Source organism: Emiliania huxleyi, assembly GCF_000372725.1.
Source record: "Emiliania huxleyi CCMP1516 unplaced genomic scaffold EMIHUscaffold_93, whole genome shotgun sequence".
Classification (NCBI taxonomy): domain Eukaryota; phylum Haptophyta; order Isochrysidales; family Noelaerhabdaceae; genus Emiliania; species Emiliania huxleyi.
Genome location: NW_005195085.1, coordinates 47,233 through 73,790, shown reverse-complemented (window position 1 = coordinate 73,790; position 26,558 = coordinate 47,233). Strand labels below are relative to the sequence as shown.

Sequence of the window (26,558 nt, the reverse complement as noted above, 5' to 3'; positions counted from 1 at the left end):
AACCGGAACGCCGACATCTGTGACAGGCCGCCGAATGGCCACGCGTCTCCCAAGGCGCTGGAGCACGCGCCGATTCGGATCGGCGTCTTCATCGAAGAGCTCGCCGACTACGGGCTTGCCGCCGTGGCCGTCATGTGCGGGCAGGGGCTCACCGAGCACGTCGCCCTCGTGGAGCGGCAGCTCAAGCAGGGCTGCCCGCAAGGGATGCACCCGCCGTTTGAGGGGCTCGTCGTGTATGCGGCCGCCTGGACGGCTGCGAGCGAGGACAGCGGGGTGGCGCCGCCGCTGCTCAGCTCCCCGGCGGCGATGGCGGCCACGATGGCTCGGCTCGGCTTGGGGCCGTGAAACACTGCTGTGCTTGTGAGGCGGCGGCGCCCGGCGGCGCCCGGCAGCGCCCTTGATTTGGGCGATATTTGGGCGCTATCCCGAGTGGCGCAAGCGCTACGCACCCGCCGAGCGCCTTGAGAGCTCAGCTGAGATCGCCCGAGATAGCGCGAGTATCGCCTGGGAGATCGCGCGCGGCGCGGCCCGAGCTCGCCCGAGGCTGCGCGATCCGGCACTGGTTGGGTGTAGTAGTCCAAGTTCTTTGCGGGTCTAAACCTGGCTAGCCAGGCTGGGGTGCTTTACGCGGTCTAAGTGATCAACGCGAGTAGACCTTACTCTACCTACACGGCGCCAACGTTGACGAGAGAGTAGGACGAATTACTACACGTAGCCCACGTTCCCGGCGCGTCGACAAAAAACGGCCGTGGGGGGAGATTGCATGTGGTCGTCGATCACTTGCCCGCCATCAACTTGGGCCGCGGAGGCGGGGAGGCGGCGAGAAGCACGCAGAGATCCACACACGACACACGTGTGCTCTGGTAACCTGGTTTGTGGAGCTCCCACAGATGACCTTGAGAGCACGGCATTCGGGGCCATGATGTCGGTTCCCCACCGGACTTTTTTTGGAGTGGAGAGAATTAAGGAATCTTTCTGCTGTAACCGACACTGAGATCGCTCTCCTTTAATCAGACCAGATGGTGAGTCTTAACTGTAAATTACCGTCGGAAAGCTGTCAGAACGGCTGTCAGAACACTGTCAGAACGCTGTCAGAACGCTGTCAGAACGCTGTCAGAACGCTGTCAGAACACTTTTGTGGGTAGGGTACTGTCAGAACGTTGCCAGCACTGCCCGAGAGCGGGCGAAGTGTGAACATCTGCAAGACGGCTGGTGCGAGCGCCACCGCCTCGCCGATCGCCCCCGCCTATTTGCAGGCTCCTTTGCGGGCGCGGCGCCAGGCGGCGGCGGCGCCCGCTCGAGCCCATCCCGCTGATCTGCCTCGGCTGCGGGCACCGCCTGCTCGGCCGCCTGGCCAGGGCAAGGCGAGCGCCGGCCAGGCTGCGGCGAGGCCGCACTGCCGACGTTAAGTCTCGCTGCCACCGCTGTTGCTATTGCTTTGGCGGCGACAAGCGCCGTCTCTGCGGCGAGTGTCGCGGAGGAGCAAGGGCCGTTTGGCGGTGGTGCCAAAGAACGGCGCGGCGGCGGCGCAAGCGGCACGTTCGGTCGCGCGTGACCCGAGGCTGCCGTCTTGGATGCAGCCTTCGCGTCTACCTGGACCGCCGGGCCCGCGCATTGCGCTTTGTGCTGCGGCGTTTCGGCCTGCTGCTGCCGGGCCGCGGCTTCTTCGGCTCTGTCGCGGGGCTCCTGGCTGCGGAGCAGACCATCCCAAGAGCGCGTTTGCTGCCTCGAGCCAGCATGGCGGTCTTGGCGTGCTCCTGCTCGACGGTTACAGCTGTTTGCGCTCCCGCTTGGTGTTTGCGCGCATTTCTTTTTAAATTGTCAGAACAGATTGTCAGAACAGCGAACTTGGACTCGAAGTTGAAAGTTGAAGTTTGTGTCAGAACGGGGACCAAGTTTGTGTCAGAACAAGGCCTACGCCTCAACGTGAGAGTGTCGCCTTGGCGCTTGGGAGGACGTGCTGTGTGTGTTGAGTCCGTCCGTGGCTCGCTCGGAGGGAGACTTCAAGACAGGAAGAGGGAAGGAGCGGGGCAACTGGGAATGTCAGAGCCCCTGAGCTGTGAAGAGAGGGGAGGATTTTGCGCTGTCAGAACGTTGTCAGAACACTGTCAGAACATTGTCAGAACGCTGTCAGAACGCTGTCAGAACGGCCAGGTCTCTGTCAGAACATCTGTGGGAGCTCCACAAACCAGGTTTGGTCTCTCCGCCTGACAAGAGGTGAGAGGCAGCTCGAGAGCGCAGCCGCGGCCGGCGAGGCGGCGGCGCTCGAGAGCACCGTCCGACGCTCGGCGGCGGGGGAGAGAGAGGATGCGCTGCTCGGAGGGGACTACAAGGCGGGAACATGCCATTTGACGCTCGTTCGCTTTACACGAGGACGAGTGCCGGCAGCCGAAAATCCTGCCCGAGCTCGAGCATCGCCTTGATGACCTTCTCCTCGAGGTTTGCGCGCCGCAGGAGCACGGCGACCAGCTCCTTCTGCCGCGCGATGAAGCCATTGACGACGGTCTCCGCCGTTTCCGGCTGCGGCGCGACCCCCTCCTGAGTCAGGCGGCGGCCCGGGGCGGAGCACTCGATCTCCGCACTACTGCGGCGAGGACAGTTCCGTTGGCGTTGCCGCATCCGGTGGGCGATGCGGGCCGCAGCGACGGCGAGGCGGAGGGAGGGGCGAGTGGAGGTGGCAGAGATGGCGATGCCGAGGGAGGCGGCGGCGAGGGCGGCAAGGGTGGCAAGGGCGGCAAGGCCGGCAGCGAGGGCGGCGGCGAGGGCGACATGAAGAGAGAGAAAAATGAACGAACCTTGTGTGTGCCCCCCTTACCGCCCCCCCCCCGCGCCCCCCCCGCCCCGGGCCCCCGCCCCGGGCTTACGAATATCCGCCAAGGTGGTGGACGGGCCGGCCGCCTTGGATCGCCCCGGGCACAATGGGCGCGAAGCTGCTGCAGGCGCGCGCCGCGTCACTGCTGAAGGAGCACGCGATGACAATCAACCGCTTCCGCTCGCCGAATATGCCGTGGGAAGGGTCGGCCTGCCGCAGCCCTGCCGCAGGCCTCTCTGGCGCATGCTACGCGCTGCCGGCCCTTGTAGCGCCGGGCGTGCTCGAGCCAGCGCTGTGGCTGACGACGGCCTTCTTGTCTTGCATGGCCGACTTTGTGCACATCAGTCACGACAGCGCCTTCCACGGCCTCGACCGCTGTTGGGCGACGCTCATGCTGCTCAGATGCTCACTCCTCTTCGGAGCTCGGCTGGATCCGTCCTTCTTCCTGCTGGCGCTGGTGCCGCTCGGCTGCTTCGTCAAGGGGCGAGACGCTAAGCTGTTACCAGATCCGAGTGGCTGGGTCTTCTGGCACACGCTCTGGCACTGCAGCGGTGGTTTGGTCGTCACTCTGGGAGTGTGGATGCTCTACAGGGCGCCAGCAGAGGCGGCGGCTTCCGGGCTGCACATCGGCTGAGAGAGCGAGAACAGCCGTGTCGCTCGCGGCGATGGTGGCGCGAGGGCTCCTCCACGCTGCGGTGGCGAGAGCGCTTTTGTCCGGTTACCGTTCGCACAACTCACCGAGACGATCATCTTGAGCCGTCATCTGTGGCGTAACCTAATTACAAAAGCCAATGCGTCGGAGCGGATCCGGTTGCGGGCTGTGTAATTTCTCGGCTGCAGCGGGTGCTGACGAGCACCCGTGCGCGTTCGTCTATTGTGTTTTTTGCCGCATGATATGCTCGTATAGAACGTGCAACCCGCGCGTGCGGGCGTGCGGAGGTCGGCGGAGGGGATAGACGAGGGAATCGAGGGACCGGAGGGCTTTCGCGACAGCGACGATGACGACGAAGGCAGGGGAGGAGACGGAGGGGCGACACGCAGGAGGAGCGAAATCGCGAACGGCCCGAGCAGAGAGGGCGACGGCGGAGCACGAGGGGGCAACGGAGCAGTCAACGGAGACGCTACTGATGACGCGAACCGAGGCACGGGCGACGGCGGGGACGGGGAGGGCGACAGCGATGTCGAGGTTGACGCAACGGTATCGAGAGCGCCACCCAACGGTCGGCGCGCAACCCAACGGTGTCCAATATTCAGGTCGCCTACTCGCTGCCTCCCGAAGGTCGGCGGGTTCGGCGTTGGGGCCAAACCACAGCGCACAGGTTTCTTTCGATCCGGGCCACCCCAAATTTGATCAGCAAATTTCGAGGGGCGGCCGCAAATTCTGAGGTAGATTTTGATTGTCAAAACACGTCCGTCTTGCCGCAGGATAAACCTAGACAAGGAGAGGAGAGAGAGGAGAGAGAGAGAGAGAGAGGAGAGGGGAGAGGGTGAGGGTGTGTGCACACGTGAGGAGTGGGGAGGGTGTCTGTGGTGGGCTGTAGTCATACTTTCTTCGTGGTTAAAACCACGCGCCCCTCAGGAGCTAAGGTAGAGTGGAGCACTTGGAGCACTTGGAGTGCAATCAGTAACCTCACATCCAGGGCCGAGGAGCTCAGAAGCGCACCCAGCGGGCCGGATGATCGGTGTCGGGTTGCGGCGTCCCAGACGCCTCGGTGCCACCCACCAGCGTGAAGACCATCCGGATCAGCCCAGTACGCCCTCCGGGCGAACGGTCCCCGCGATGGCCCACGGTCCTCCGCGTCGCCTGGTTGACCCCCTGCCTCCCGGTTGACCCCCCGATCCTCGTGCGGCAGACCGCACTTGGAGCACTTGGAGTGCAGTCGGCAACCTCACATCCAGGGCCGGTGAGCTGAGAAGCGCATCCAGCGGGCCGGATGATCGGTATCGGGTTACGGGCTAGAGAGCCCTAGCCCCGGGGGTGCGCGTTCGCAGGGCAAGGGCCTTAAAGTAAACACGGGTCTCCGAGGGTTAGCTCCGCGCTCCAGGTTTCCCCTAGCAGCAGAACGCCCCCTCTACCCGCACTTTCATCGCGCGTTCTCGCCGGACGGACGTTCGCCGAGTATCAAATCAACTAACCTTTGCTTACCTCTTCCGCCGAGACTCTTTTTCACGGATCACGGCCTCCACGCGAGTCCCACACCGCGCGCTGTACATACGCACCCCCTCGCCCGTAGCGTACCGATCAGCCGCGCTGCCGCTTGCGCGCCCCCCCTGCCGCCTTCGGACGCCCCCCGCGCTCGCCAACCCGGAAGGTGTACGTCGCCTTGCACTCGCCAAACGAGAGAGCAGACCCGTCCCGCAGCCGCCTGCTCTCGCCGCCCGGCACCCGGCCACCGTCGACAAACGTGCCAGAGGCGGAGCCCAGATCGAGCACGTAGCTCTCGGCGACGCCCCCCGACTCGGCGTGCAGCAGCGCCGCGTGCTGCCTGTTCACAGCCAGAGGCGTGAAGAGGCGCTGCCCCGCTCGCTTGGTGCAGCAGAGCTGCCGTGAGCTGCCGCGAGACGGAGCCGTCCGAGACGACGACGTCGCTCAGCTCCGCCTTCCGGCCGAAGACGGTCGCGCGGCCGCAGAGCGGCAGCTCCTCGTCAACGTCTCCGCCCTCGCCCTCCCGCAAGTGCTCGAGGTATGGGTTTGAAAAGTCGTTGGAGCGCACCTCGAGATAGCACTTCCGCGCCGGCTCCTCCGCCCAAGGAGGGGGCCTCCACCTCGCAAGCTTCACAGGCTCGCAGCCAGCGACGCGGTAGACCACCTTCGACGAGCCGAGGCGGAAGGTCGCGCCCTCGGCCAGCTGCTGCGGCTCCGCGGTGTGGTAGAGCCGCACGCCCAACTGCGGCACCTGCAACTCAGCCAGATCTCGCTCAGATCTCGGCTGTCCCTCGGAGGGGCGTGATGCCGCACGCCCAGCTGCGGCACCGCGTGCGTCCGCCCCGCAGCGTCGTACCACGTCCCGTGCGCCGAGTCGAGGTCGGCGAGGAAGGTAGCGCTGGAAGAGTTGTACAGGGCGGCTTGCATCCGCGAGAGCGACGGGTCGTCCAACAGGATGTCCGCGACGCCGCCGTGGCGGCCGAGAATGGTGACGGGTCGCTCTCCGATGGCCATCGAACGGCTCACCTGGCCCCTCTCGATCATCTCGAGGCGCGGCGTGTGCATCGCCGCCGGCTTGCACCACGGAGGCGGCCGGAACTTGCCGCCGCCGGGAGCAGCGGCCGTCGTCGCGCCGCCCGCCGCCGCCGCCTCGGGAGGCCTCGACACCTCGGGAGGCGGCGCAAGCGGCGGCGCGGGCGCGGGCGGCGGCGGCGGCGGCGGCTGCGGCGGCGCTGGGGCAGGCGGCGCCGACGGAGCTGCGTCCGCCTCCTCCTCCTCCTCGGCGTACCCTACGTCGGTGGAGGGGTAGGCGTCGATGGCAGCGTCGGTGTCTGGGTACGCGCCCGCCGCCCCGTCTCCGTCGGAGGGCGGAGATGCTCCCGTCACGCCTGCTTGCCCGTCCGGATAAGCAGCGTCGGTGTCCGGATAAGCAGCGTCGGTGTCCGGATAAGCAGCGTCGGTGTCCGGATAAGCAGCGTCGGTGTCCGGATAAGCAGCGTCGGTGTCCGGATAAGCAGCGTCGGTGTCCGGATACGGGTCGCCCTCGTCTCCATCGCTGCCGATGCCGCCCGCGCCGTCCTCACTGCCGAGGTACGCCCCCGCGACTCCCTCCTCCGCAAAGGCTGCCCCGCCGTGCCCCTCTCCCCCCCCCTCCGTGTGCGCAAAGGCGCCCTCCGCCGCCGAGATCTCTTCGCACCGCTGCAGCTGCTCCCGCCGCGCCCGCCGCAGCGCCTCGTCTCCACGCACCTAATTAATAATTAATGATTAATTACTTGACTAACTAATGAATTGCCCGCCGCAGCGCCTCGTCGCCGCGCACGTCGATCGCGTCGAGGTCGCAGCACAGCTGCGTGCAAGCCTGTTGATTAACCCTTAATAAATCAATTCTTCATTCATGAAGCTCGAGGTCGCAGCACAGCTCTGCGTGGTGCAAGCCTCCCGCACAGCCACAGGATCAAGCGACGCCGCCCGCGCCTGCAGCGCGGTCAGCTGGTCGGCGACGCGCTGAATCGCCTCGAGCGCTGCTGCATGCGCGCCCGACGACGACCCCTCCTCCTGATCCTCCTCCTCCTCGCCCGCCACGCCAAACGGGTCGATGCTGCCGCTCGTGCCGTCGGGCGCAGTCCAGCTTTTTGCGCGGTCGTCGAGGGTGTAGCCGCGCTGCGCGAGGGCGTCGCGAGCCGCATCGGCCGCGCGGAAGTCGCGCCGCTGCCGCGCGGCGCTCCGCTCCTCGAGCCTGCTCCGCAGCTCCTCGCGGGAGAGCAGAGGGCCGAGCACGTCTGCGGCGGTGGCGCGGAGCCCGGTGACGTACGAGAAGCCCTCGGGGGGAGCCTCGGCCTCGGACGCCTCGCTGCCGGCGTCGGAGAGCTCGTCCAGCTGCGCGAGGAGCGACGACATTTAATTTCACTTCACCTTCACCAACTACCTGCTCCGCTCGAGCTTCGCGGCGCGTTGCCAACACATCTTCTTGTGTGTATAGGAAGGTAAAGAAAAAGAATTAAGAATTCAACAAAAAAGAACTCTCTCTCGCCGACAGAGGTTCGACACAGGAAAAAGAATTTTACCAATCCTCGCACAACACAGAGGGGGAAAAGAAACGGGGAATGCGGCCCCGCCACGATAAGTGCGTTCTGGGGATGCAGAGCGTGCAAAGCGGCTAGGGATGAGGTCACAAAAGAGGCGCGTGTCGCAGGAGGTGGTGGAGAATGACCTCCAGACTGACCCGGAGAATCACCTCCACTCAGCCCCACCTCAGCACCCCTATTATCACTCTCTCCCCCGGATACCCATCACTGAGCCGACAATGCTACGGGTAGCCCCAGGGTGGCGCCCACCCCCATGCCCTCGGGCACTTGCCTGCGCCCTCGCGCACTAGCCCACGCCCTGCCCCGCAAGATCTCACTCCATCCCGGCCTGTGGCATACCTCGGCACCCCCTTGCACGGAATCTGAGCGTGAGGGAATCTGAGTGTGAGGGAATCTGAGCGTGAGGGAACCTGGGCAGTGCCGCGTAGTGCGGCGTGCGCGGACGTGCGCGGGACGTGCGGCGGACGTGCGCGGGACGTGCGGCGGACGTGCGCGGGGCGTGCGCGGGGCGTGCGGCGGGCGTGCGCGGGGCGTGCGGCGGGCGTGCGCGGGGCGTGCGGCGTGCGCGGGGCGTGCGGCGGGCGTGCGCGGGGCGTGCGGCGTGCGCGGGGCGTGCGGCGGGCGTGCGCGGGGCGTGCGGCGGGCGTAGTGCCGCTGCCGCAGTCAGGCGCGCCCGGTGCGCGCAACTACCTCGACATCATTCTATCGCCAGCGCCTACGCGACCGAGCTCCCCTGCTCCGCTGTCTGCCTTGCCGCCTGTCGAGCTGCCCAGCCTTCAGTCCGCCGTCTCGCGCGACCCTCCCTTCGGTGTCGTGGCCGAAGCTGCTGCCGCGGGCAGGCCAGACAACCACGCGCACGCCTTCCCCTCGCCGGGGAATGGAGCCTGCAGGGCAGGGAGCAGGGCAGGGAGCGGTTCGGATTTTTCGGCGCCTGTCGAGCCGCCAGTTGGCACGCCTCCCGACGCTTCGCTCGCCTCTCCGTTTACGGATGATGTCGCGGCCGGAGCCGCTGACGCTGCCGCTGCCACCTCGCTCTTCGCGCTCGACGGCATCGCTGCCGACGACTTGCAGGCTGCTGCTCGTACGAGCTCGCCGACTTCGGCACGCCCATCCGTGCCGTCCGACCCGCCACCCGGCACGCCTCCCGACGCTTCGCTCGCCTCTCCGCTTACGCGGCGGCACACCTCAATCCTCATTCGACAAACCAGCTCCCAACCCCCGCAAGGTGCGCGATACACACACACAAATCTTGATTGATGTGCACAATACGATAGTACGAATTCTTTTTTTCGCTCTCCCCCTGTCGTGCGCGGCGTAACCTGACAGACTGATAATATGTCCGCGCTCTCCGACGATGACGATGTTGACGATGGGCGGGCCCTCGCGCTGCGCGGTCCGCTCGAGGCTCTCTTGACCGCAGTCAAAGCGATTCCCGGCGACGAAATCGACCCCGTTGAAGCGTGCGAGGCGCTGGAGCTCCTCGCTCAGCTCTCCGCTGTGTTGCAAGCCAAGGCGTTTGGTGCAAACTCGAGCTCCCCGCTGCTGGCACTGCCCCCAGAGGTGCTCGTGCACATCTGCCGTCAGCTGCCTGTTTTCGCTCTTGCCGCGGCCGCGCAAACATGTCGGTGCTTCGGCGGAGCACGCGTCAAGGCGCAAGCGCAGCAGCCTATCGTGGAGCAGGCACTTCGGCTGCAGGAGGCGGAGCGTGTCCCAGCACCGACAGAGCGCCGGCGCATGCACGATTCGGCGCTCACCTGGCGGCCTTGCCCGGGCCGGGTCGCGATGTCGCCAGCCGGCGCGAGCGAGCTGCTGTGCAACGCCCTGCGACACTGCTTTCGCCGGTCGCAGGTGCTGGCCGCAGCACGTTCGCATTCGGTCTTCCTCAGTCCCACCGGGCGAGTCCTCACGTGCGGCAGCAGCTCCCGCACGGCCCCTCCCGACGACGACGACGACGACGACGACGACGAGCCGTGCTCCGCGATGCTGGGACAGGGGCAGGCACGCGCTGAGGTCGCCAAGCCAGAGGTGGTGTCACCGGCGACCTCGCCCATCTGGACCGAGTCTGACAAGCGCTTCGTTGCCGTGGCTGCAGGGCCGCACTGTACCCTTGCCGTGTCTGACATCGGCGAGGTGTTCTCGTGTGGTCGGGGCGAATCCCTCGGCAGGAGTGCGAGTGGCGGCGACGAAGACGGCCACACCCTCTCCTGCATCGGCATGCTGCAGCGCAGCTTCGTCGTCGCGGATCCAATCGTCGCCGTGGCGTGCGGCGTGCAGCACTGCCTCTGCTTGAGCGAGCGCGGCGTCGTGCGTTCGTGGGGCGTGGGCATCGAGGGCGCACTTGGCCACGGTAAGCACGGCGGCCCCTCTGAGCGTTCGCCAACAACCGTGGAGGGCCTCCTGTCGGTGCGTGTGGTGGCAGTCGCCGCGGGCTTCCACCATAGCGTTGCGCTCTCGGCGTGTGGGATCGTCTTCAGTTGGGGGAAGGCTGGCACGCTCGGCCTGGGCGAGACGGCGCACTTGCACAGCCCTCACCCCATCAAGTTGCTGCTCAGAATCGCGTCCGCCGACAACGCTCGCATCTGCGCAGTCGCCGCCGGGGGGTCGCATTCGCTCGCTCTCGGCCACACGGGCAGCGCATACTCCTGGGGAAGCAACAACGAGGGCCAGCTCGGCCAAGGCCTCGACGCGTGGCGGCTCCGCAAAGACGAGGGCCAGTCACCGCTGCCCGATCGCGTGGCGGCTCCGCCGCTCGGCTCTGCCGCAGACGACGCTGCCGCTCGCGTTCGATTCCGGGCGATCGCCTGCGGCGCGTCGCACAGCGTGGCGCTCTCCGCTGCGGGGGAGGCCTTCGCGTGGGGCTCGTCTGCGGACGGCCGTCTCGGCGTGCGGCTCACGCAGCAAGGCAAGCAGAAGGGCCACTGGCGTCGCCGCCGCGGCCGCGGCATCGTGCTCGTGCCGCTGCGCGTGCAGGGTCCGCGTGACCTCGTGCACGTCTCGGCGGGGTGGGCGCATACGCTCGCCTCGACACACGACGGGCGCGTCTACGGGTGGGGCGACGTCTCAGACCACAGCTTGCCCCACAGCCTAGGAGGCCAAGTTGTCCAAGACCACACGCAAGTCGACAGGCCAGCGCTAGCCGGTGGAGGTGAAGCGGAGGCGCCTCCGACGCTGTATCCGCCGGAGCTCTGTGTTCGCGCTCGTGAGAGCTCGTGAGGTCGCGAATTTCCTCCGTAAATAATAAGTGAGTGTGAGTGAGCACACACACATACACACGCGCGCGCGCGTATGTATGTATGTATGTATGTAGAAAGATTGCCCTCCCCTACGTGCCCACGCCCTCAAACCCTTTTTGTGTATCGCGCGCCTTGCGGGGGGGGCGCGGAAAAGAGGAACCTCTTAGCGCCATCGCCACGGTGCTGCATGCAGCGCCGGGCGACGACGGCTTACCGCCTCCCGGTCCCCCTCGGCACACCTCCGCTGCTCAATGTTTGACGGCTCGAACCCGTGAAGCTTCCCCGTGCGCGGGTTACCCCGCACACGGGTCAGCCTGCCAGCCACGTATCCACGCAAGCGTGGTCCGCGTGCATGGCATACAGGCGTCCGCCAGACAGCGCAGAGGCTAGGCGACCGGGGAAGGACTAGCTCAAGGGCAACACAGCGTCACCAGCCGTTGGCGCGCAGAACGAGTCTGCGGCCCTCGGTTGGGACGAGTGCGCGACGCGGTTGAACCGCTCAATATGGCCGGCAGCTCGCGCTGCCGGCGGGGTTGGTTGGGGAGAACCGGCACGGGGAGAGCCGGCCTCCCCGGAGGGGTCGCCCCCTGGAGGGGCCCCAAAGGGCCCCCCGGGGGGGCGGGGGCCCCCGCCCCGAGGGGCGGGGGCGGGTCCTAGCTTCCGTGTCGCTCCCCTCGTCGGGAGTGTCCGTCGGGATGGTGTTGTCCGCCCACTCGGCAGCGTTTGAGCCTCTGTCAAGGTAAGGTAAGGTAAGGTAAACTTCTCCACACACACGAGGTGGTGGGGCAAGGGGGGGCAACCCTCGCGTCTCCACGTCGTTAGCCTCTGTCACCTTGCCTGCCGCGAGCAGCTAGCTCGTCGACGTAGTCGTTCCATTTGTTGCCGCTGTGACCCGCCACATGCCTCCACGTCACGGTGTGTTTGGCGCGAAGGCGTCGCCAGAGGGAACGAAGGCGCTCCGCTAGCTGTCTGTTCGTTTTGGGGGTCACCCTCCCCATCATGCAGGCCGCCGCGTACTCGCTGTCGGTCCGCACTACTCCGCGTGAGCCCGCTCGTTGCGGTGACGAGGACAGGAGAGCCCGGAGGAGCTCGGCTAGGGCGGTTAGTTCCGCCGTGTTGTTGGTATGCCTGCGCGCGCCGAGGTAGGCTGGGTGCGCCGCCGAAGTGACAACTGGCCCGTAGCCCTCGCTCGCCAGCGACGCGCCCCTATCGCCGATTGCGTCGCCCCCGATGAGTACTGTATAGGCCCACCCTGCTTTCCCTAGGTCTTCCGACCCGCGCCGATGGCTTCTAAGCGCCCGCGACCTGCAGAGCCGGACCGCCCCGCTGGCGAGCGCCCAACGGTGACGCTGAGCGGCGGGGAGCCCTGCCCTGCCGGCCAGGTAAATCTGTGGCGGGCGGGAAAGCTGTGTGATGCGACGGTGCACGCTGACGGCCGAGCCTTTCAGGTCCACCGCGCCGTGCTGGCGGGCGCGTCCGAGTTCATGACCGCACTCTTCACGTCCGGCATGCGCGACAGCGACGAGCCCACCATCTCCGAGGTAGCGGGCGATGTCTTCTCGGCACTTCTCGAGTGGATCTACTGCGGTGAGTGCCGCGTCGAAGCTGCCCTGCTCGGCGGCATGCTGGACGCGTCGAGCAGGCTGCAGCTGCCATCGCTCCAGAACGCGACTGTTGAGGCCTTGGTCCAGGGCATTGACCCATCCAACGCCGCGCAGTATTGGGAGTGCGGGGACGCCCACAACTTCCCTCGGCTCGTGGAGGCGGCCAAGGCCGCTGCTCTCCAGTCGTTTGGCGAGTTCTCGACGTGCGTGGCCTTCGACGCGCTCCCCGTTGGCCGCGTGTGCGAGCTGCTGAAGAGCGACGACCTGATGGCTGACTCAGAGGAGGTTGTGTTCCGAGCCGCAGCGCGGTGGGTGGCGGCCAACTCGTCCGCCTCTGAAAAGGAGGTTGAGGCAGTCTACTCGCAAGTCAAGTACGGCCTCCTGCCCGCCGCATTCCTCTCATCGGTGGTGGAGCAGGACCCGCCTCTGGCCACCCACCCGCGCAGCGGCTGGATCGTGGCGCGGTCGCTCAAGGCACACATCGATCAGGGGCCTTCGCCGCGAGGCCCCATCGTCACGGTCCTCAATCCTAGGTACCTCTATATCAGGGATAACCTTATGGCCCTGCATCTGGGCGTGCAAGACGAATGGGATCGGCGCGCCATCGTTGTCGCCGGCGACAAGGGTACTCCACTGGCCATGGGGGCGACATGGGATTTCGCGTCACCGAACTTCGTGGCCGTACGAATTTCGCGCACCGGTTCGGTGATTCTCATCGAACAGCAAAAGTTGGAGCTGGTGCGCGGAGCGTGGCCTGCTTCCAAGGGGAGGCCCCCACGCTAACGAGCTTCATCTGTAGCTCCGGCAGCGAGCGCGTCCACAGCGCCCTAACGACCGCTCGGACTAGTTGAGCTCAGAACCCAGTTCCGGCGAGACCGCTCACAAGAGCAACGGGCGGGGCGAGGTGTTGGGTGTTGGATGTGTCAAAGAGCTCAGTCGCACGCGCATTGGCGAGCGACGTCTTGCCCACCGCTGGTGGTCCAAACACGAACAATGCCGCCGGCTCCGTCGCCGCAGGTGCAGTCATCTTGTGCACGCGCTTGTACAGCTCAGCGACTTCGTCGGCCGTCAGTTCACGCCGGATGTCCTCGAGCATGTCCTTGGGTATCTGCCCGCGAACGATGACCCAGATGCCGAGGGCGCCGCTCGGCGCTGAGCGCGGCTGCTGCGCGATCGTCTTGGCCACGGCGCGCCGCCATCGGGTCTTTGCTTCTGCCATTGTCACGTCCAGTCGTCCGTCCGGTCTAGATACCTGGTCGCGAGCCGATCATGAACATGATTGCTCGCCCGCGCCGTGTGCGTACTTTTGAGCACTTGAGCACTGGATAGGGTCGATTCCGCATGGTACGGGACCCCTCCGATCGTCTCGCCCTCCCTCGCTGGTGTGCTCATTGGGGGGGGTCATAACAAACACGGTACAAACTTTTAGCTACTGGGAGAAAAGGGGGAGGGTTGTTGAACTGTGTGATCTGTCCGAGCAGCATGGCTTGGTGTACCGCGTTTGTACCGCGTCCTGTGCCCCCGAGTTCATTTAATACATAAGCAGCATGGCATTGCGGGATGCACTTGTGTGTTGTGACTTGAACACTTGAGCACTGGTGACTGGAAGGGTCGATCCCGCATGGTACGGGACATTAGGGACCCTCCCTCGGGCGTGTTCATTGGGGGCGCGCGAGGCAATGGCTTGAAGGCAATGTGCATCTTTCCAATACACTGAGCGCCAGTCTGCGCCCTTGTCGTGCCAGTGTGCTGTGAGAGAGGCTTGTATTTTAAGAATTCTAATCTAAAATCATATATTCTAGCATATCCTATTTCATTACCCAATAGCAAAAACAAATCTGCAGGACCACCGATCTCCGAAGTCGATAGTGCCGCTGCGACACTGGTGCGGCGGTTAATGAATAACTCGAACGACAGTCTCATGCCGGGCTCGAGATGCCGGGCCCTCTAGGGCGGGCCGCTCGAGAGAGAGCTGCCAGGAGGAGTGCGGCCATTACACTGCCGTCCGGGCAGCCCTGTGGGCAGCGCTCCGCCACCGGGCGCCCCCGAACCAGGGGCTCCGCACCGGCGGCATCATGCGTCCGAACGACCGAGTCTGTGGCGTGCACCTGCACCCTCTCTCTCCCACTCTCCGGCCCCTCTCAGCGGAGGATGGTGTTAGAGTGCGGCGCGCCCCCCGCGCCGATGGCGGCCGCATTCTTCGCGGTGATATCATGGCCGCCGCAGCACGTGCAGCCGCACGCGGCGCAATTGTTGTAGTACATCGGCGGCGGGCACGGCCCCTCGCGGACGCCCTTCGTGCCGCCGACCTCCGCGACGACGGTGAAGGGGTAGCCTACCTTGTGCTCCACGACAGTCTCCGCGCCAATCTCCTCCTTGATCGCCGCCTCGGACAGGGCCTTGTTGCCTGAGGCGAGAACGACGAGTGAGCACGATGGAGAGGGCGGAGCAGTGCGCATGGAGAGAGCGCAGCGCGGCGATGGAGAGGGCGAGATGATGAGCAGTGCGCGAGAGAGCGCTCGCGCGGAGGCGAGCGCTGCTGCTTACCAAGGACCCAGCCCGCCCAGGGTCAGGAGTAGAGCGTCACGGTCTTCGACATCAACAACCGGGAGGCTCTCGAGGTTCTCGAGGTTGATATCCTTTGGCACTCGATGGCCGGCGGTCGCTCGGGGCCGGAGCTGAAAAGAAAGAAGAGAATAGACAAGCCAAAGGAGGCTGGAGCTGGCCAGAGATGGACCGGAGTCTTTTTTCTTCGTGTCAGACGGGATTCGCGCCAACATTTCCCACCAAGCACCACCCACCACACACTGGGTATGTTCGGCGCGCCAGACACCTCCTCCGTCGTGCACGAGCAGCCGGTCCGCGCCCCCGATCCTCCCCACGCCGCCACAAAGCGCCGGCCGCCTGTCCGCTGGCCGCGCCTGCCGCCGAGAGCGGCCGATTGCACGGGGCCGCCAGCGCAGACCGCGTTGATTGCCCTTTCCTGCCGCGGGCGAGGCCTCCGCCGCCGCCGGCAAAGCAGCGCAGCCGCACAGCACTCGCACTCGCACCGCCGCCGCCGCTGCCGTATGCCGCCCGCCCGCCGCTGCCGCCGCTGCCGCCGCCGCCGCCGCCGCCGCCGCCGCCGCAGTCGCCACCGCCCACTCCCGCTCCCGGCACCTTCCACTTGCGCCCGATTCGTCCGCCCGCGCCCGCCCACCGCGCAGTGGCTCGAGAAGTACCGCCCGCGCGAGGTCAAGGACATCGTCGGCAACGAGGACACCGTCGGCCGCATCGCTGTCCTTGCGGCGCAGGGACCGCCTCTCGCCTCTGCCTAGGCCCTCGCACAAGCCTCCTCCTCTGACCCGAGCCGCTTCCCCACAACCCACCCCAGGCAACATGCCGAATCTGATCCTGTCCGGCCCCCCCGGGACCGGCAAGACCACCTCTGTCCTCGCCCTCGCCCGCGCGCTGCTCGGCGACGCCTTCAAAGAGGCGGTCCTAGAGCTGTGACCAGCGTCTCTTCACAGCTCGAGCTGTGAACAGGCGACGCCTTCAAAGAGGCGGTCCTCGAGCTGAACGCCTCCGACGACCGCGGAATCGACGTCGTGCGCAACCGCATCAAGAGCTTCGCGCAAAAGAAGGCTTCGCCCGCCCTGCCACTCCTCCCCCTCCCCCGAACCAGCGCTACGTTCACTCGCGTGCCACCCGCCCCTTCCCCGCTCCCCCTTTCCACTGCGACTACTCACCGGCCGCTCCACCACTGGCAGGCCACAGCTGTGAACAGCGTCTCTTCACTCCCCACCCACCGACCACACCGTGTGCCAGGTCACCCTGCCGCCCGGCCGCCACAAGATCGTCGTCCTCGACGAGGCGGAGATCGAGCCGAGATCGAGATCGAGCCGAGATCGGAGATCGAGCCGAGATCGGAGATCGAGCCGAGATCGGAGATCGAGCCGAGATGGTCATCCTCGAGGCCAGAGGGGCTTCCCTGGGCACACCCCGCCTGGTGCTGCCGGGCGCCGCTCGTCTGGCGAAGGGGGGCAGGGCTTGCAGGGCTTCTCGTAGCCGTCCTTCTCGCCATCTCAGGGGTGCCATTGACGAGTCTGTGCCCCCCCCCCCCCTTCCCCCCCCCCCCGGGCCTCAGGCGGACTCGATGACCGAGGGGGCGCAGCAGGCGACCATATCTCCCCATATCTCCCCATATCTCCCGCATATCTCCCCATCCCTCGATGACCGAGGGGGCGCAGCAGGCGACCATATCTCCCCATATCTCCCCCATATCTCCCGCATATCTCCCCATCCCTCGATGACCGAGGGGGCGCAGCAGGCGACGCGGAGGGGGAGGGAGGGTCTGCTTCGGCTGTCCCCTCACCAGCGTGCATTCATGCATGGCAGGCGATGCGGAGGACGATGGAGATCTACTCGGTGACCAAATTAGCCGAGAGGAGTAGCCGAGAGGAGCCGAGAGGAGTAGCCGAGAGGAGTAGCCGAGAGGTAGCCGAGAGGAGCCGAGAGGAGCCGAGATTAGCGGAGAGGAGCCGAGATTAGCGGAGAGGAGCCGAGAGGAGCCGAGAGGAGCCGAGAGGGAGCCGAGAGGAGTAGCCGAGAGGAGTAGCCGAGAGGTAGCCGAGAGGGAGCCGAGAGGTAGCCGAGAGGAGTAGCCGAGAGGAGCCGAGAGGAGCCGAGAGGAGTAGCCAAGAGGTAGCCGAGAGGTAGCCGAGAGGAGTAGCCGAGAGGGAGCCGAGAGGAGTAGCCGAGAGGAGTAGCCGAGAGGAGTAGCCAAGAGGTAGCCGAGAGGAGCCGAGAGGTAGCCGAGAGCAGTAGCCGAGAGGTAGCCGAGAGGAGGCGAGAGGTAGCCGAGAGGAGTAGCCGAGAGGCAGCCGGAGGGCGACGGAGCTCGGCTCGGCGACTTGATCGCCCCGCGCTCGCTCGCGCAGCCAGAGACAGCGACGACTCGCAGCCAGAGACAACTGTACGAGCAGCGCACCGCCACCCCCTCCCCCCTCCCCCCTCCTCCTCTGTCAGGCGACCACACGGTTCGCGCTCGCGTGTAACCAGAGCGACAAGATCATCGAGCCGATCCAGTCCCGCTGCGCCATCCTGCGCTACGGCGAGCTGCGAGGCGGCGTCGCGGCGGCGGCAGCGGCGCATCTTCACAGCTGCCAGCTGTGAACAGGCAAGCTCTCGGACCAGCAGGTGGTGACGCGGCTGACGGCGGTGCCGCAAGCCGACGGGTTCCAGTGAGCTTGGTCTAGGCATGCGTTCTCAGGAATGACTTCGTTCTCAACCAGGTGTTGCAGGCGGAAGGCGCAGCCTACGACGAGGGCGGCATCGAGGCGGTCGTCTTCACGGCCGAGGGGGACATGAGGCAGGCGCTGAACAACGCGCAGGCGACCGCGGCGGGGCTCGAGGCATCCTCTTCTGCTACTCCGAGTGAGCGGAGTCATGATTGGAGTGGGCAGGCGACCACTGCGGGGTTCGGTATCATCTCGAACCAGAACGTCTTCAAGGCAGCCGCGCCCTCTCCTCCTCCCGGCCAGCGAAGGCTCTCGCCAGAAGGAGTGAGCACGTGACAGGTGTGCGACCAGCCTCACCCTGACCCTAGCCCTAGCCCTAACCCTAACCCTAACCCTAGCCCTAACCCTAGCCCTAACCCAACCCTAACCCTAACCCCAACCCTGACCCTAACCCTACCCCTGCAGGTGTGCGACCAGCCTCACCCCGTCGTCATCAAGCGAGCCATCGCCGCGTGCATCGCCGCGGACTTCGACGCGGCTTGCTCGGCCGGCGAGGCGCTGTCTAAGTATGAACGAGCTCGCTGACTACGCCCTCATTATTCATTAGGCTTGCTCGGCCGTCGAGGAGCTGTCCAACAACGGGTGTGACGAGACGCTGTAGTGGGATGAGCCGAGATTTCTCGAGGAGTCACCCACGGGTTCAGTGGGGTGGAGAGGAAGGGGTTGGGGGGGGGGGGGGGAGAGGGGGGGGGAGTGGGAGGGGGGGCTCCTGCTGAATGAGGCGCTCTTCATGTGTCCGACAACCCCTGCTTCGGTGCGGCACCGACTAGGTACAGCGGGATGGACGTGGTGGGCACGCTGTTCAAGCTAGTCAAGTGCGACGGGCGGGAGGAGGCGAGCTCACGCTCCTGAGGAGGCGGCTCGTGAGCCGCAGCATGCGCTGTCCTCAGGTTCGAAGAGATGGACGAGGGGCTCAAGCTCGACTTCATCAAGGAGATCGGCGCCGCGCACATGCGCGTGCTCGACGGGATGGACACGCTGCTGCAGCTGACAGGCCTCATCGGCAAGCTCTGCCTCGCCGCGCAGCAGCGGAAGGGCGCGCCGCGCGGCTGACCATCTCGAGGCGGACCGTCCCGGTGCCGGACACGCGACGCCCGACCACGGAGACCAGCGCAGCGCACCCGGCTCGCCACGACCGGAAGGGGTCCGCCGGTGTGTATGAGCCACGCAGTGCACAAAATGTACGTTACGACCCAGTATATGTGAACTCCACTCCACTATAAACCCCGGGAAAAAATTGGCAAAACGGCACACATGTATGTTCTAGTGCGCACGTAGAGCCGAGAGAGACTTAGACGACCTCCGGAAGCGCGGGAACGGCCGGGCGAGAGACGCCCCACACACTCCCACGACACTTCACACCTCGGCTCAGGGCTTTGTGCCTCGAACGTGTTGTATGTCTATGTGGTGATGCGATGCTATCCCCTAAACAGCTCAGTAACGCCACTTGCCCTGCCGCAGGAGAGGCCTCCGCGCGCTCGCGGCCAACGCCGTGTACTGCGCGAACGACTCCTTAACGACGCCGACGGCATCAGCGGTGAACGCAGCCGCCGCCGCCTCCCGTGCCTCGGTCGCCTCTGCTCTGGCCAGCGCCTCCGCCACCACCTTTCCTTGGCTCACGAGTAGCTCCTTCAGCCCGGCTCGCTCGGACACCCATCCGGCCGTCGCCTGCCTACACAGGAATCGCGCCGTTGGCCAGTTGGCGCGCCTGGCCAGTCGCTCGGGGTGAAGCGATGGCGCACTCGAACTCCGAGGTGGCGGCAGCGAGGGCGCCCTCGAGCAGGTGAATGCGCTGCCGGAGCTTGTCGGCGCTGTCAGCGCTCTCCTGCAGGTTTGACCGTGGATGATAACGGACCGAAGTGTAGGAGAGGTGTCGGCGAGAACCCTCCTGCAGCAGCTCCCCCGCCCTCACCGCACGGCAGCCAACGATGCTGGCCGCCTCCGTGTACGACTGCGCCTCCAGCCGCTCCTACGAAGGCACCAAGGAGGCGAACATCTGTGCAAGGATAGGCAAGTCGAGCCCTTACGCACTTTTCACAAAGGGGCTCTCACAGCAAACTCTGAATTCACGGGGCCGACTACAGTGTAAAGCGGGAAGTCGGTGGTTGCAGCCTGCGCGAGCGTGCGGCGGGTTTCGGCAGCAAGGTGCTCAGCGATGCGCAGGTCGGCGGAAAGGACTGTTGTGACGACGTCCCCGCCGCCAAGAGCGTCGGCTAAAGCCTGGCTTGTCAGCAGCGCGTTGGCTGTCTCTGCTTCCGCCTTGCGCTCTGCTGCCGCGAGTCGTGTCTGGAGCTCCTCGACCTCCTGCCGGTGCTTAGCTGCGGCGGCGGCGGCCGTGGCGACCACAGCTCTCATCTCCGACCGGCACGACTCGAGAGCAGACACAGACTCTGTGCTCACCGACCGAGCCGCTGCCAAATCTGAGCGGTGGACGGCCTCAATGGCGGCGAGGTGGCGAGAAAGGAGGGCGCGCTCATGAGCGCCGAGCCGTGTCGAGAGCAGACGCGCGTAGGCGCCCCTCGCCCGTGACGATACTAGCGAGCCCTCTCTGGGTTGCGCCATATTGCAATGTCGATTCGCGTCGTCGCAACACTTGTCCAACTGTCGCCGACCTCAGCGGGACGCACGACGGAGCCGTTACACATGCCGCCAGAAATCTTGAGTTCTTTTTCTCCCCTAGAATTCTTCTGCGGCGCGCTCTAACAAGCCCTACAGAGGACGTTTCAGAATCGATTGCGATCCTGCGATGGAAAGCGAGGGCGAGGAGAGCGCTGCGGCAGCCCCCGCGCCGACGGCGCCGTACCTCGGCCTGGTCGGTGCGCAGATTGACGACGAGCCCTACTCTCCCTCGCCCGACGAGCCCCCTCGGCCACTAGGCAGCGTGACTCCAGCCGCAGCGCAGAGCAACCAGGCCACTCCTCGCCCGGCGGAGGAGGAGTACGACCTCACTGGACTGCACGCTGAGGCGTTCGACCACGACGCGGCAAAGGAGCGGATCAAGCAGTACAAGCGCGAGGCCGAGGACCGCCGCCGCAAGAAGATGCAGGCGCACTGCTAGCGCCAAGGAACCACGCACCATTGCAGCCTCCTTCCCATCTCAACCATGAGTTGCTGTCGTCGTCCCGAGGTTATCAGCCGCCATGTACCAGATCCGACGCCCTTGTTCACCCGCAGGCGCAGCAGCGTGAGGCGGAGAGGTTGAGTGCGGAGCTGGAAAAGGAGAGAGAGAGGCAGGCTGCGTCCTCCCGTGCGCGAGAAGCGGAGCAGCGGCAGCGGCGGGAGGAGCAGATTGGGCAGCAGCGAAGAGAGCGCGACGTGCGGGCGAGGGCGCGGGCCGAACTGTCGTCTGCTCCACCGCCGCAGCAACGCGAGCCGTTGTACAAGAGGCGGGAAAGGGAGGCGGCGCAGGCACCGCAGCACGTCGCCCCCGAAACTTATGTGGAGGAACGAACCTGGTTGGACGGGGACTGTCCTGGGCACAACGCATCTCATGCGGCCCGCAACCCTCCGCCCGCACCCGCCCTCTAGACTCGGCTATCGCGTATGCCTCTTACTAGTTCTCGCCATCCCCTCGTCTGCACTCACAGCGGCTTGCCGAGGAGCAAAAGCAACGGCGGGCAGCCATCAAGGCGCGGCAGGAGGCGCATAAGAGGATCGACTTCAGGCTGCACCGTCCACGAAATCACCCTCTGCGGTCGCTGGGCTTGAGCTAGGCCGGCACTTGTGCGCAGGTCCCTCGACCACGAGTACCGAGCGGCGCAGCGCGAGGATGCGCAGTATCGCTCGCCGCCGCCGCGGGCAGTCAATCCGCGCAAGTTCCTCGAGCTGCCGCCGGTCAACGATCAGTATTATCATGGACACTCCATGGCCAAGGCGCGAGATATAGCCGAGACCCAGACGAGATAGCCGGCTCCACTGCGACTGTGCCGAGACTGCCACAGCCACAACCGGACTGCGTCCTCGATGTCACAAACGATGCTCAACTCGTGAGCAGGCGCGCGATGAGTTTGTCAGCGCGCGCAATGGGCGGCTCGCGGCTCGCGAGGAGGCGACTCGGCGTCGTCAGGCGCAGCCGTTGGATCACTCTCCGCCTCACGGTTGAGATGCTTTGGGGCCTCTTCATTCCTCGTTACATTAGCAGGCGGCGGTCAAGTACTCGCGCCTCGTAACCGAGCTGGTGGTGCCGCCGGTGATGCGTGTCAGATGTCCTCTTGACCACCAGCCAATTCTCACAAGCAAGGGCTCATTCACGCATGATACGCCACTCCTTGACGGCGTTCACCTCGTCCCCAACAGGGCCGGAGGCGCGCGTCGATGAGGCGCGACCCGAGCAAGGTTGGATAGCACTATGACGGCCTATCGCCTTGTGTGCCCCATTTTGTTACGCGTCATCGATGTCCTCACAGGACGCAAACCGGGACGGTGCGCTCGCTTCCGCCGCCGACACGCGCGCCGGCCTCTGGGCAGCCAGCGGGCGGCGGCGAGAGCGGGAGGCGCGCGGATTGAACTCCTCGGCGGCAGCGGCAGTGTTGCGAAGGCTCTGGGCAACGGGACAGCGTCTGTTCACCACTCCTGGCTGTTCAATGTAGGCGCCTGGCCGGCTGAACGAGCATCAAATCAAGGAGCTGAGCTGCAGAGCCACAGCACTCAACAAGCAGGCGTTTGGCACACCACGATGCGACCGAGATGGCCTCCTGAACCACTGACAGCGAGCGCCTCTCCGGCACAGCTCACGGCCAACGACGCTCCTCGATTGTCGGCCCGCAGGCGCGGCAGATCGAGGACGAGCTACACGACCTGCCCGCAATGGAGGCGAGACACGCCGATTAGATGTACTGTAGTCCTAGACGTAGCCTGACAATAGCCAAGGCTTATCATAGATGCGGCTCAGATTACCAATCCGCGGTCGACCCCGAGGCAAGCTCCCCCCCTCCCAACACTGCAGGCGGACTGGCAAGGCTTGTACCGCTCGAAAGCGATGCTCGCCAACACGTACATCGACGCGATTCGTGTCAAGGTCGAGTTGCTGGAGGCTGTTCGGGCGGGTGCGTGAAGGCGATTTGTTGGCGCGGGAGGGAGTTTGAGGTGGGATTACGCGTTTTTGTGTGCCAGGAATCTTGCGGTGCAGCTTTTGCGGGCAAAATAGAAATTTTATTTGCTTATGCGTGGCAATCGGTCCGAGAAGAGATTTGACACGACGGTAGAACTCTCTAGTACAGGTAGACGCCATAGGCGGAGGCGACGCAGAAGAGGGAGTCATTACGGTAAGAGTCTTCGGCGAAGGCGTCAGTGTTGTGGTCCCACAAGCATCGGCCTGCAAACCTACCGCCAAGCGACTCGCAGCTCTCAGTCGCCGTGTGCCCGGCGTGTTCCTGCGCTGGCATACTGGAGGCAAGGGCAGAATGGCACACCGAATCCCCTCGCCCCGCTGCTCTCCGATGAGGACCTGCACCACAAACTTGTAGCGCGGTAGGTCAAACTCTGCCTTGAGCCTGCAGGGGCGCCGGGCGTGTGCTCGCGAGGTTCCTCCCGCGGATGGCGATCCTTCTTGCTCGCTATTCTCGCTCGTGGCCGAGTCGAGCCTCTCGGCTACCCTTGCCTGCTCTTAATCTCGTCCGATATCTCCTTTGACCACTGCGCCGCGCCATCCGCCGAGTAGCTCTTGTCTGCGAGACGCTCGGAAAGGACCGAGCCGAGGAGGACCTGGTCGCAGGCAACGAATGGGCGAGGGTTCTCTCGCGAAAAGGGCACAGTGCTCAAGCACGGTATAGCTCGAGGAGCCGGCCGGTGTAAGAGCTGTACAGGCACGTGCCCAGCGTCTTTGGCGCACCTTGACCGCCGGAGCCTTAAAGCGCTCATTGAAGGATGGCCGCAGTTGGTGCGTGCTGCCCTCCTCTGTCATATCCTCCGAACGGCAACCTGCGCGGCCGCCTCGCACGGCCGGGCGCGGCGATCTGTTTTATCGTTACGGGAGAGCGTTCACGCCTCGCGTACACACACACGCCTCTCGAGCCTCGCATGGATCAACCCTCGCAGGGACTTCCAGGAACAGGCACGTGGATGCTACGTTCCTCTTGGAGGTCCTGTTCTCGTGGTGCCTCTTGGAGTTTCGTTACTCGCCGCGTAGATCGGTGAGCAGGGGAAAGTCGTGATTTCTTGTTGGCTTCAAAAAATATCCTCTCTCTCTCTCTCTAGATCGGGGTCCGCGTTCGAGGCCAACGCCGCCCTTTCGGCGGCATGCAGTGATGAAAAGAAGCTCCAAGCTGGCTCAGGGCACAGGGCCGCCGCCGTGGCGCACGCGTGGTCGTGCCTCGTGGAGCGTGTTGTGCTTGTCGTGTCCGGCCCGGGGCGCTCGAAAGGGGGGCCCCCCCCCCCCCCCCGCCCCCGCGCCCCCCCGCGGGCCTCCGTGTCCCTTGACGGCTTTGTGTGAACACAGATCACAGTATTGCCATGCCTTTTCCACTGAGGCCGCACGCCCCGTCAAGGCCGCGGCACGCACACCCGATACGGCTCTAGATTACACTTGGAATCCCTGCGGTCCTTCACGCAGCTCACAGCTCACAGCTCACGTTACAAACACCTTGGGGAGAGGCCGGCGGCACTCACTCACTCTGTCCTCCTCCCTCTCTGCCCGCTCGCCCCCTGCCAGGCTCCACTTGACACGCTCACAGTCCTCCCTACCCGCCCTACCCTTGTCAGCCGCCCCCCTCCCGGTTCGGGAGGAGGGCCTCTGCATGCCGGCTAGCCTGCCCCGGCGGCGCGGGCGCATCGAGCCGCAGCAGGCCGAGCTGCAGCGCCCTCCGCACCAGCTCCGTCCGGTTCGAGGAGGAGGTCTTGTCGAGCAGCCGACGCACGTACTTCTCCACGTGCGACTTCGAGACGCCCAGCCGCACCGCAATCTCTTTGTTCAGCATCCCCTCCCCAACCAGCTCGAGCACTGTCCGCTCGCGGTTCGTCAGGCGCGGCGCCGCCTCCGCCTCCGCCTCCGCCGCCCCCTGCCCCCCGGGCACATGCAGCACCAGCGCGCCTCTATCGCCGCCGCCGCCGCCTCCCGCCGCCGCCGCCGCCGCCGCCTCGATCAGCCGCGGCGGCGAGGTTATGGCCACCCCGCCGCCCGGTTGGCTGCCGACTGCCTGCTGCTGCTGCTGCTGAAGGAGGAGGAGCTGGAGGAGCTGCTTGGTGGCGGACACGTCCTCGGAGAGGGAGGCGAGCTCCTCCCTCGTGGTCGCTGCGCGAGAGAGCATCGCGTTGGCGAGCAGCGCGTTGCAGCAAGCGAGGAGCTCCTCGGGGTCGAAGGGCTTTGTGAGGTACGCCGACGCGCCGGCGCTGTAGCCCGCGATGCGGTCCGCCGCGAGCCCGCGCGCCGTGAGCAGCAGCACCGGCACCCCGCACAGCGCCGGCTCAGAGCGGACCCGCCGCAGGAGGCCGATCCCGTCCAGCCCCTGCATCATCACGTCGGTGATGATGAGGTCGGGCCGCGTCGACGGCGTGGCGCGGCGCAGCGCGCGCAGCGCCACGCCCGCGTCCGCGTACGCCTCGCACTCGAACCCGTTGTCCGCGAGGTACTTGTGCAGCGCCGAGCGCATGCCGTCGTTGTCCTCGACGAGGAGGACGCGCGAGCCGGCGGCGTGAGCGAGGGCCGCCGCGGGCGGCGCGCGACGCGCGGCTGGAGCGGCGAGCAGCGTGATCGCCGCGCTGCCGAGGAGCCGCATATCGCTGGCTGGGTCCGTGCCCGCGCGGCGGCGGCAAGGCAAAAAAGAATTCTTAAGATACAAGCCTCTCTCACAGCACACTGGCACGACAAGGGCGCAGACTGGCGCGGACTGGCACACACACAGGCTCACCACCGGAGCCGCCTAAGCGACTCCGTTAAGAACGGCAATGCACTCCGCACCATGCACAATGCCGCTCTCCCCGCACGCTAGCTCGTTCACCGTCTGCCACGCTACGGCGGTGTGGAGGACGACAGACAAGCGCTGCATCTGCAGCCCGTGCCAGTTCTTGGTGGTCCATGTGACCTCGTCCAGGTGCTGAGCGTGTGAAAGTTTGTTGCTCAGCTGGTTCGCCGCCTCCCTCAGGGTGCTGCGAACCTCCTTTCCAAAGCCTCCGAAAGCCTCAAAATCAAACAAACGTAGATCGCAATCCTGCTGCCGCGCAAAGGGGTAATCGCCAGGCTGCTCCTTGAGCTTTCCCTTGGGGGCATCCTCCTCCTCCCCCTCCTCCCCCTCCTCCTCGGCCTCCTCCTCCTCCCCCGCCACCGCCGCTGCCGTCGCTTCCGACGGAGACCACTTGCCGCGCCCTTTGACCAACTTGAGCAGCCCGGTCTCCGTGTTGCCAAAGCGCACATAGGCCCCCTTCCAGCCGAGCCGAATTTCACCCTCTCCATCCTTGCCCTTGCTGTTGCTCGCGAGCGAACTCGTAAGCTTCAGATCGGCAACAAGGCGCCTGTGCCCCCTGCCGATGTTTGCCGCCGCCACGTCAGGTTGTTTTGGATTACTGTAACTGAGGTGTGCAGTCGGCTCCATCTCGATGATCATGCCCCACGCCGAGCGGAGGCATTTGACCAAACGTTTGAGTAGAAATTTGTGTCTTGTAGCATGCTTTGACCGAGGGTTAACCATCGCGGCGTCGCCAAGGACGTCGTGTAGCTGGCCGCTGGGTGCCCTCTTGCCTGCCTCCACCGCCTGGCAGGCGACATCAAGGGGGAGCCCAAGGCGGCGCTGGACGGTGACGCGCATCGCCCAGGACTCCATCTTCATATCATCACGCATGGGGATGGCGTTAAAAGAAGAAAATTTTGCCGCATGCGACGTTTCGGAAAAGCATGCGCGACGCTGCCTCTTTGCGCCACTCGCTCGCGGCGGCGGGAGACATGGCCGCCGATGCGGCTCGCACTCGC

General features: G+C 65.6%; 10 protein-coding genes across 10 annotated transcripts; 4 read left to right on the top strand and 6 right to left on the bottom strand.

The window, feature by feature from the left end:
- The first annotated feature begins 2,924 nt into the window (after positions 1-2,924).
- Positions 2,925-3,641, top strand: EMIHUDRAFT_360159 (hypothetical protein). The gene has a single exon (XM_005757033.1). It carries the CDS (start codon positions 3,003-3,005, stop codon positions 3,444-3,446), a length of 444 nt encoding a protein of 147 aa, XP_005757090.1. The 5' UTR covers positions 2,925-3,002; the 3' UTR covers positions 3,447-3,641.
- Positions 3,642-5,588: 1,947 nt separating this feature from the next.
- EMIHUDRAFT_312511 (hypothetical protein) lies at positions 5,589-5,972 on the bottom strand (the record flags this gene model as incomplete). The annotated part of the gene is made up of 1 exon (XM_005757032.1): positions 5,589-5,972. The coding sequence occupies one exon, from the start codon at positions 5,970-5,972 to the stop codon at positions 5,589-5,591; it is 384 nt and encodes a 127-aa protein (XP_005757089.1).
- A 628-nt stretch (positions 5,973-6,600) lies between these two features.
- EMIHUDRAFT_360157 (hypothetical protein) lies at positions 6,601-7,401 on the bottom strand. Its single transcript, XM_005757031.1, has one exon. It carries the CDS (start codon positions 7,353-7,355, stop codon positions 6,831-6,833), a length of 525 nt encoding a protein of 174 aa, XP_005757088.1. The 5' UTR covers positions 7,356-7,401; the 3' UTR covers positions 6,601-6,830.
- Positions 7,402-8,878: 1,477 nt separating this feature from the next.
- On the top strand, positions 8,879-10,756 carry EMIHUDRAFT_220736 (hypothetical protein; the record flags this gene model as incomplete). Its single annotated transcript, XM_005757030.1, has 2 exons — positions 8,879-9,391; positions 9,536-10,756. 2 exons carry the CDS (start codon positions 8,879-8,881, stop codon positions 10,754-10,756), a joined length of 1,734 nt encoding a protein of 577 aa, XP_005757087.1.
- Positions 10,757-12,059: 1,303 nt separating this feature from the next.
- On the top strand, positions 12,060-13,163 carry EMIHUDRAFT_220735 (hypothetical protein; the record flags this gene model as incomplete). The annotated part of the gene is made up of 1 exon (XM_005757029.1): positions 12,060-13,163. The coding sequence occupies one exon, from the start codon at positions 12,060-12,062 to the stop codon at positions 13,161-13,163; it is 1,104 nt and encodes a 367-aa protein (XP_005757086.1).
- Positions 13,164-13,233: 70 nt separating this feature from the next.
- On the bottom strand, positions 13,234-13,599 carry EMIHUDRAFT_220734 (hypothetical protein; the record flags this gene model as incomplete). The annotated part of the gene is made up of 1 exon (XM_005757028.1): positions 13,234-13,599. The coding sequence occupies one exon, from the start codon at positions 13,597-13,599 to the stop codon at positions 13,234-13,236; it is 366 nt and encodes a 121-aa protein (XP_005757085.1).
- A 1,582-nt stretch (positions 13,600-15,181) lies between these two features.
- EMIHUDRAFT_439101 (hypothetical protein) lies at positions 15,182-18,886 on the top strand. The gene is made up of 15 exons (XM_005757027.1): positions 15,182-15,238; positions 15,587-15,674; positions 15,754-15,857; positions 15,926-16,003; positions 16,188-16,237; positions 16,665-16,689; positions 16,758-16,787; positions 17,388-17,472; positions 17,539-17,583; positions 17,658-17,752; positions 17,825-17,872; positions 18,065-18,136; positions 18,207-18,241; positions 18,430-18,474; positions 18,550-18,886. Exons 1-15 carry the CDS (start codon positions 15,194-15,196, stop codon positions 18,710-18,712), a joined length of 1,008 nt encoding a protein of 335 aa, XP_005757084.1. The 5' UTR covers positions 15,182-15,193; the 3' UTR covers positions 18,713-18,886.
- A 207-nt stretch (positions 18,887-19,093) lies between these two features.
- On the bottom strand, positions 19,094-20,221 carry EMIHUDRAFT_220730 (hypothetical protein; the record flags this gene model as incomplete). Its single annotated transcript, XM_005757026.1, has 3 exons — positions 19,094-19,331; positions 19,402-19,628; positions 19,712-20,221. The coding sequence occupies 3 exons, from the start codon at positions 20,219-20,221 to the stop codon at positions 19,094-19,096; spliced, it is 975 nt and encodes a 324-aa protein (XP_005757083.1).
- Positions 20,222-22,869: 2,648 nt separating this feature from the next.
- On the bottom strand, positions 22,870-23,561 carry EMIHUDRAFT_220727 (hypothetical protein; the record flags this gene model as incomplete). Its single annotated transcript, XM_005757025.1, has 4 exons — positions 22,870-23,031; positions 23,106-23,151; positions 23,253-23,362; positions 23,490-23,561. The coding sequence occupies 4 exons, from the start codon at positions 23,559-23,561 to the stop codon at positions 22,870-22,872; spliced, it is 390 nt and encodes a 129-aa protein (XP_005757082.1).
- A 793-nt stretch (positions 23,562-24,354) lies between these two features.
- On the bottom strand, positions 24,355-25,371 carry EMIHUDRAFT_69109 (putative two component response regulator; the record flags this gene model as incomplete). Its single annotated transcript, XM_005757024.1, has 2 exons — positions 24,355-24,630; positions 24,790-25,371. The coding sequence occupies 2 exons, from the start codon at positions 25,369-25,371 to the stop codon at positions 24,355-24,357; spliced, it is 858 nt and encodes a 285-aa protein (XP_005757081.1).
- Positions 25,372-26,558: the final 1,187 nt, after the last annotated feature.

Bases quoted from the DNA above. Each gene is read 5' to 3' on its own strand.
- EMIHUDRAFT_360157 (XM_005757031.1), bottom strand. From the start codon at position 7,355: ATGTCGTCGCTCCTCGCGCAGCTGGACGAGCTCTCCGACGCCGGCAGC.
- EMIHUDRAFT_439101 (XM_005757027.1), top strand. From the start codon at position 15,194: ATGTTCGGCGCGCCAGACACCTCCTCCGTCGTGCACGAGCAGCCG. The intron at 16,788-17,387 runs GTGACCAAATTA...CTCCTCTGTCAG, and splicing joins GGACGATGGAGATCTACTCG to GCGACCACACGGTTCGCGCT. The intron at 17,473-17,538 runs GCGAGCTGCGAG...AGCTGTGAACAG, and splicing joins CTGCGCCATCCTGCGCTACG to GCAAGCTCTCGGACCAGCAG.
- EMIHUDRAFT_360159 (XM_005757033.1), top strand. From the start codon at position 3,003: ATGCCGTGGGAAGGGTCGGCCTGCCGCAGCCCTGCCGCAGGCCTCTCT.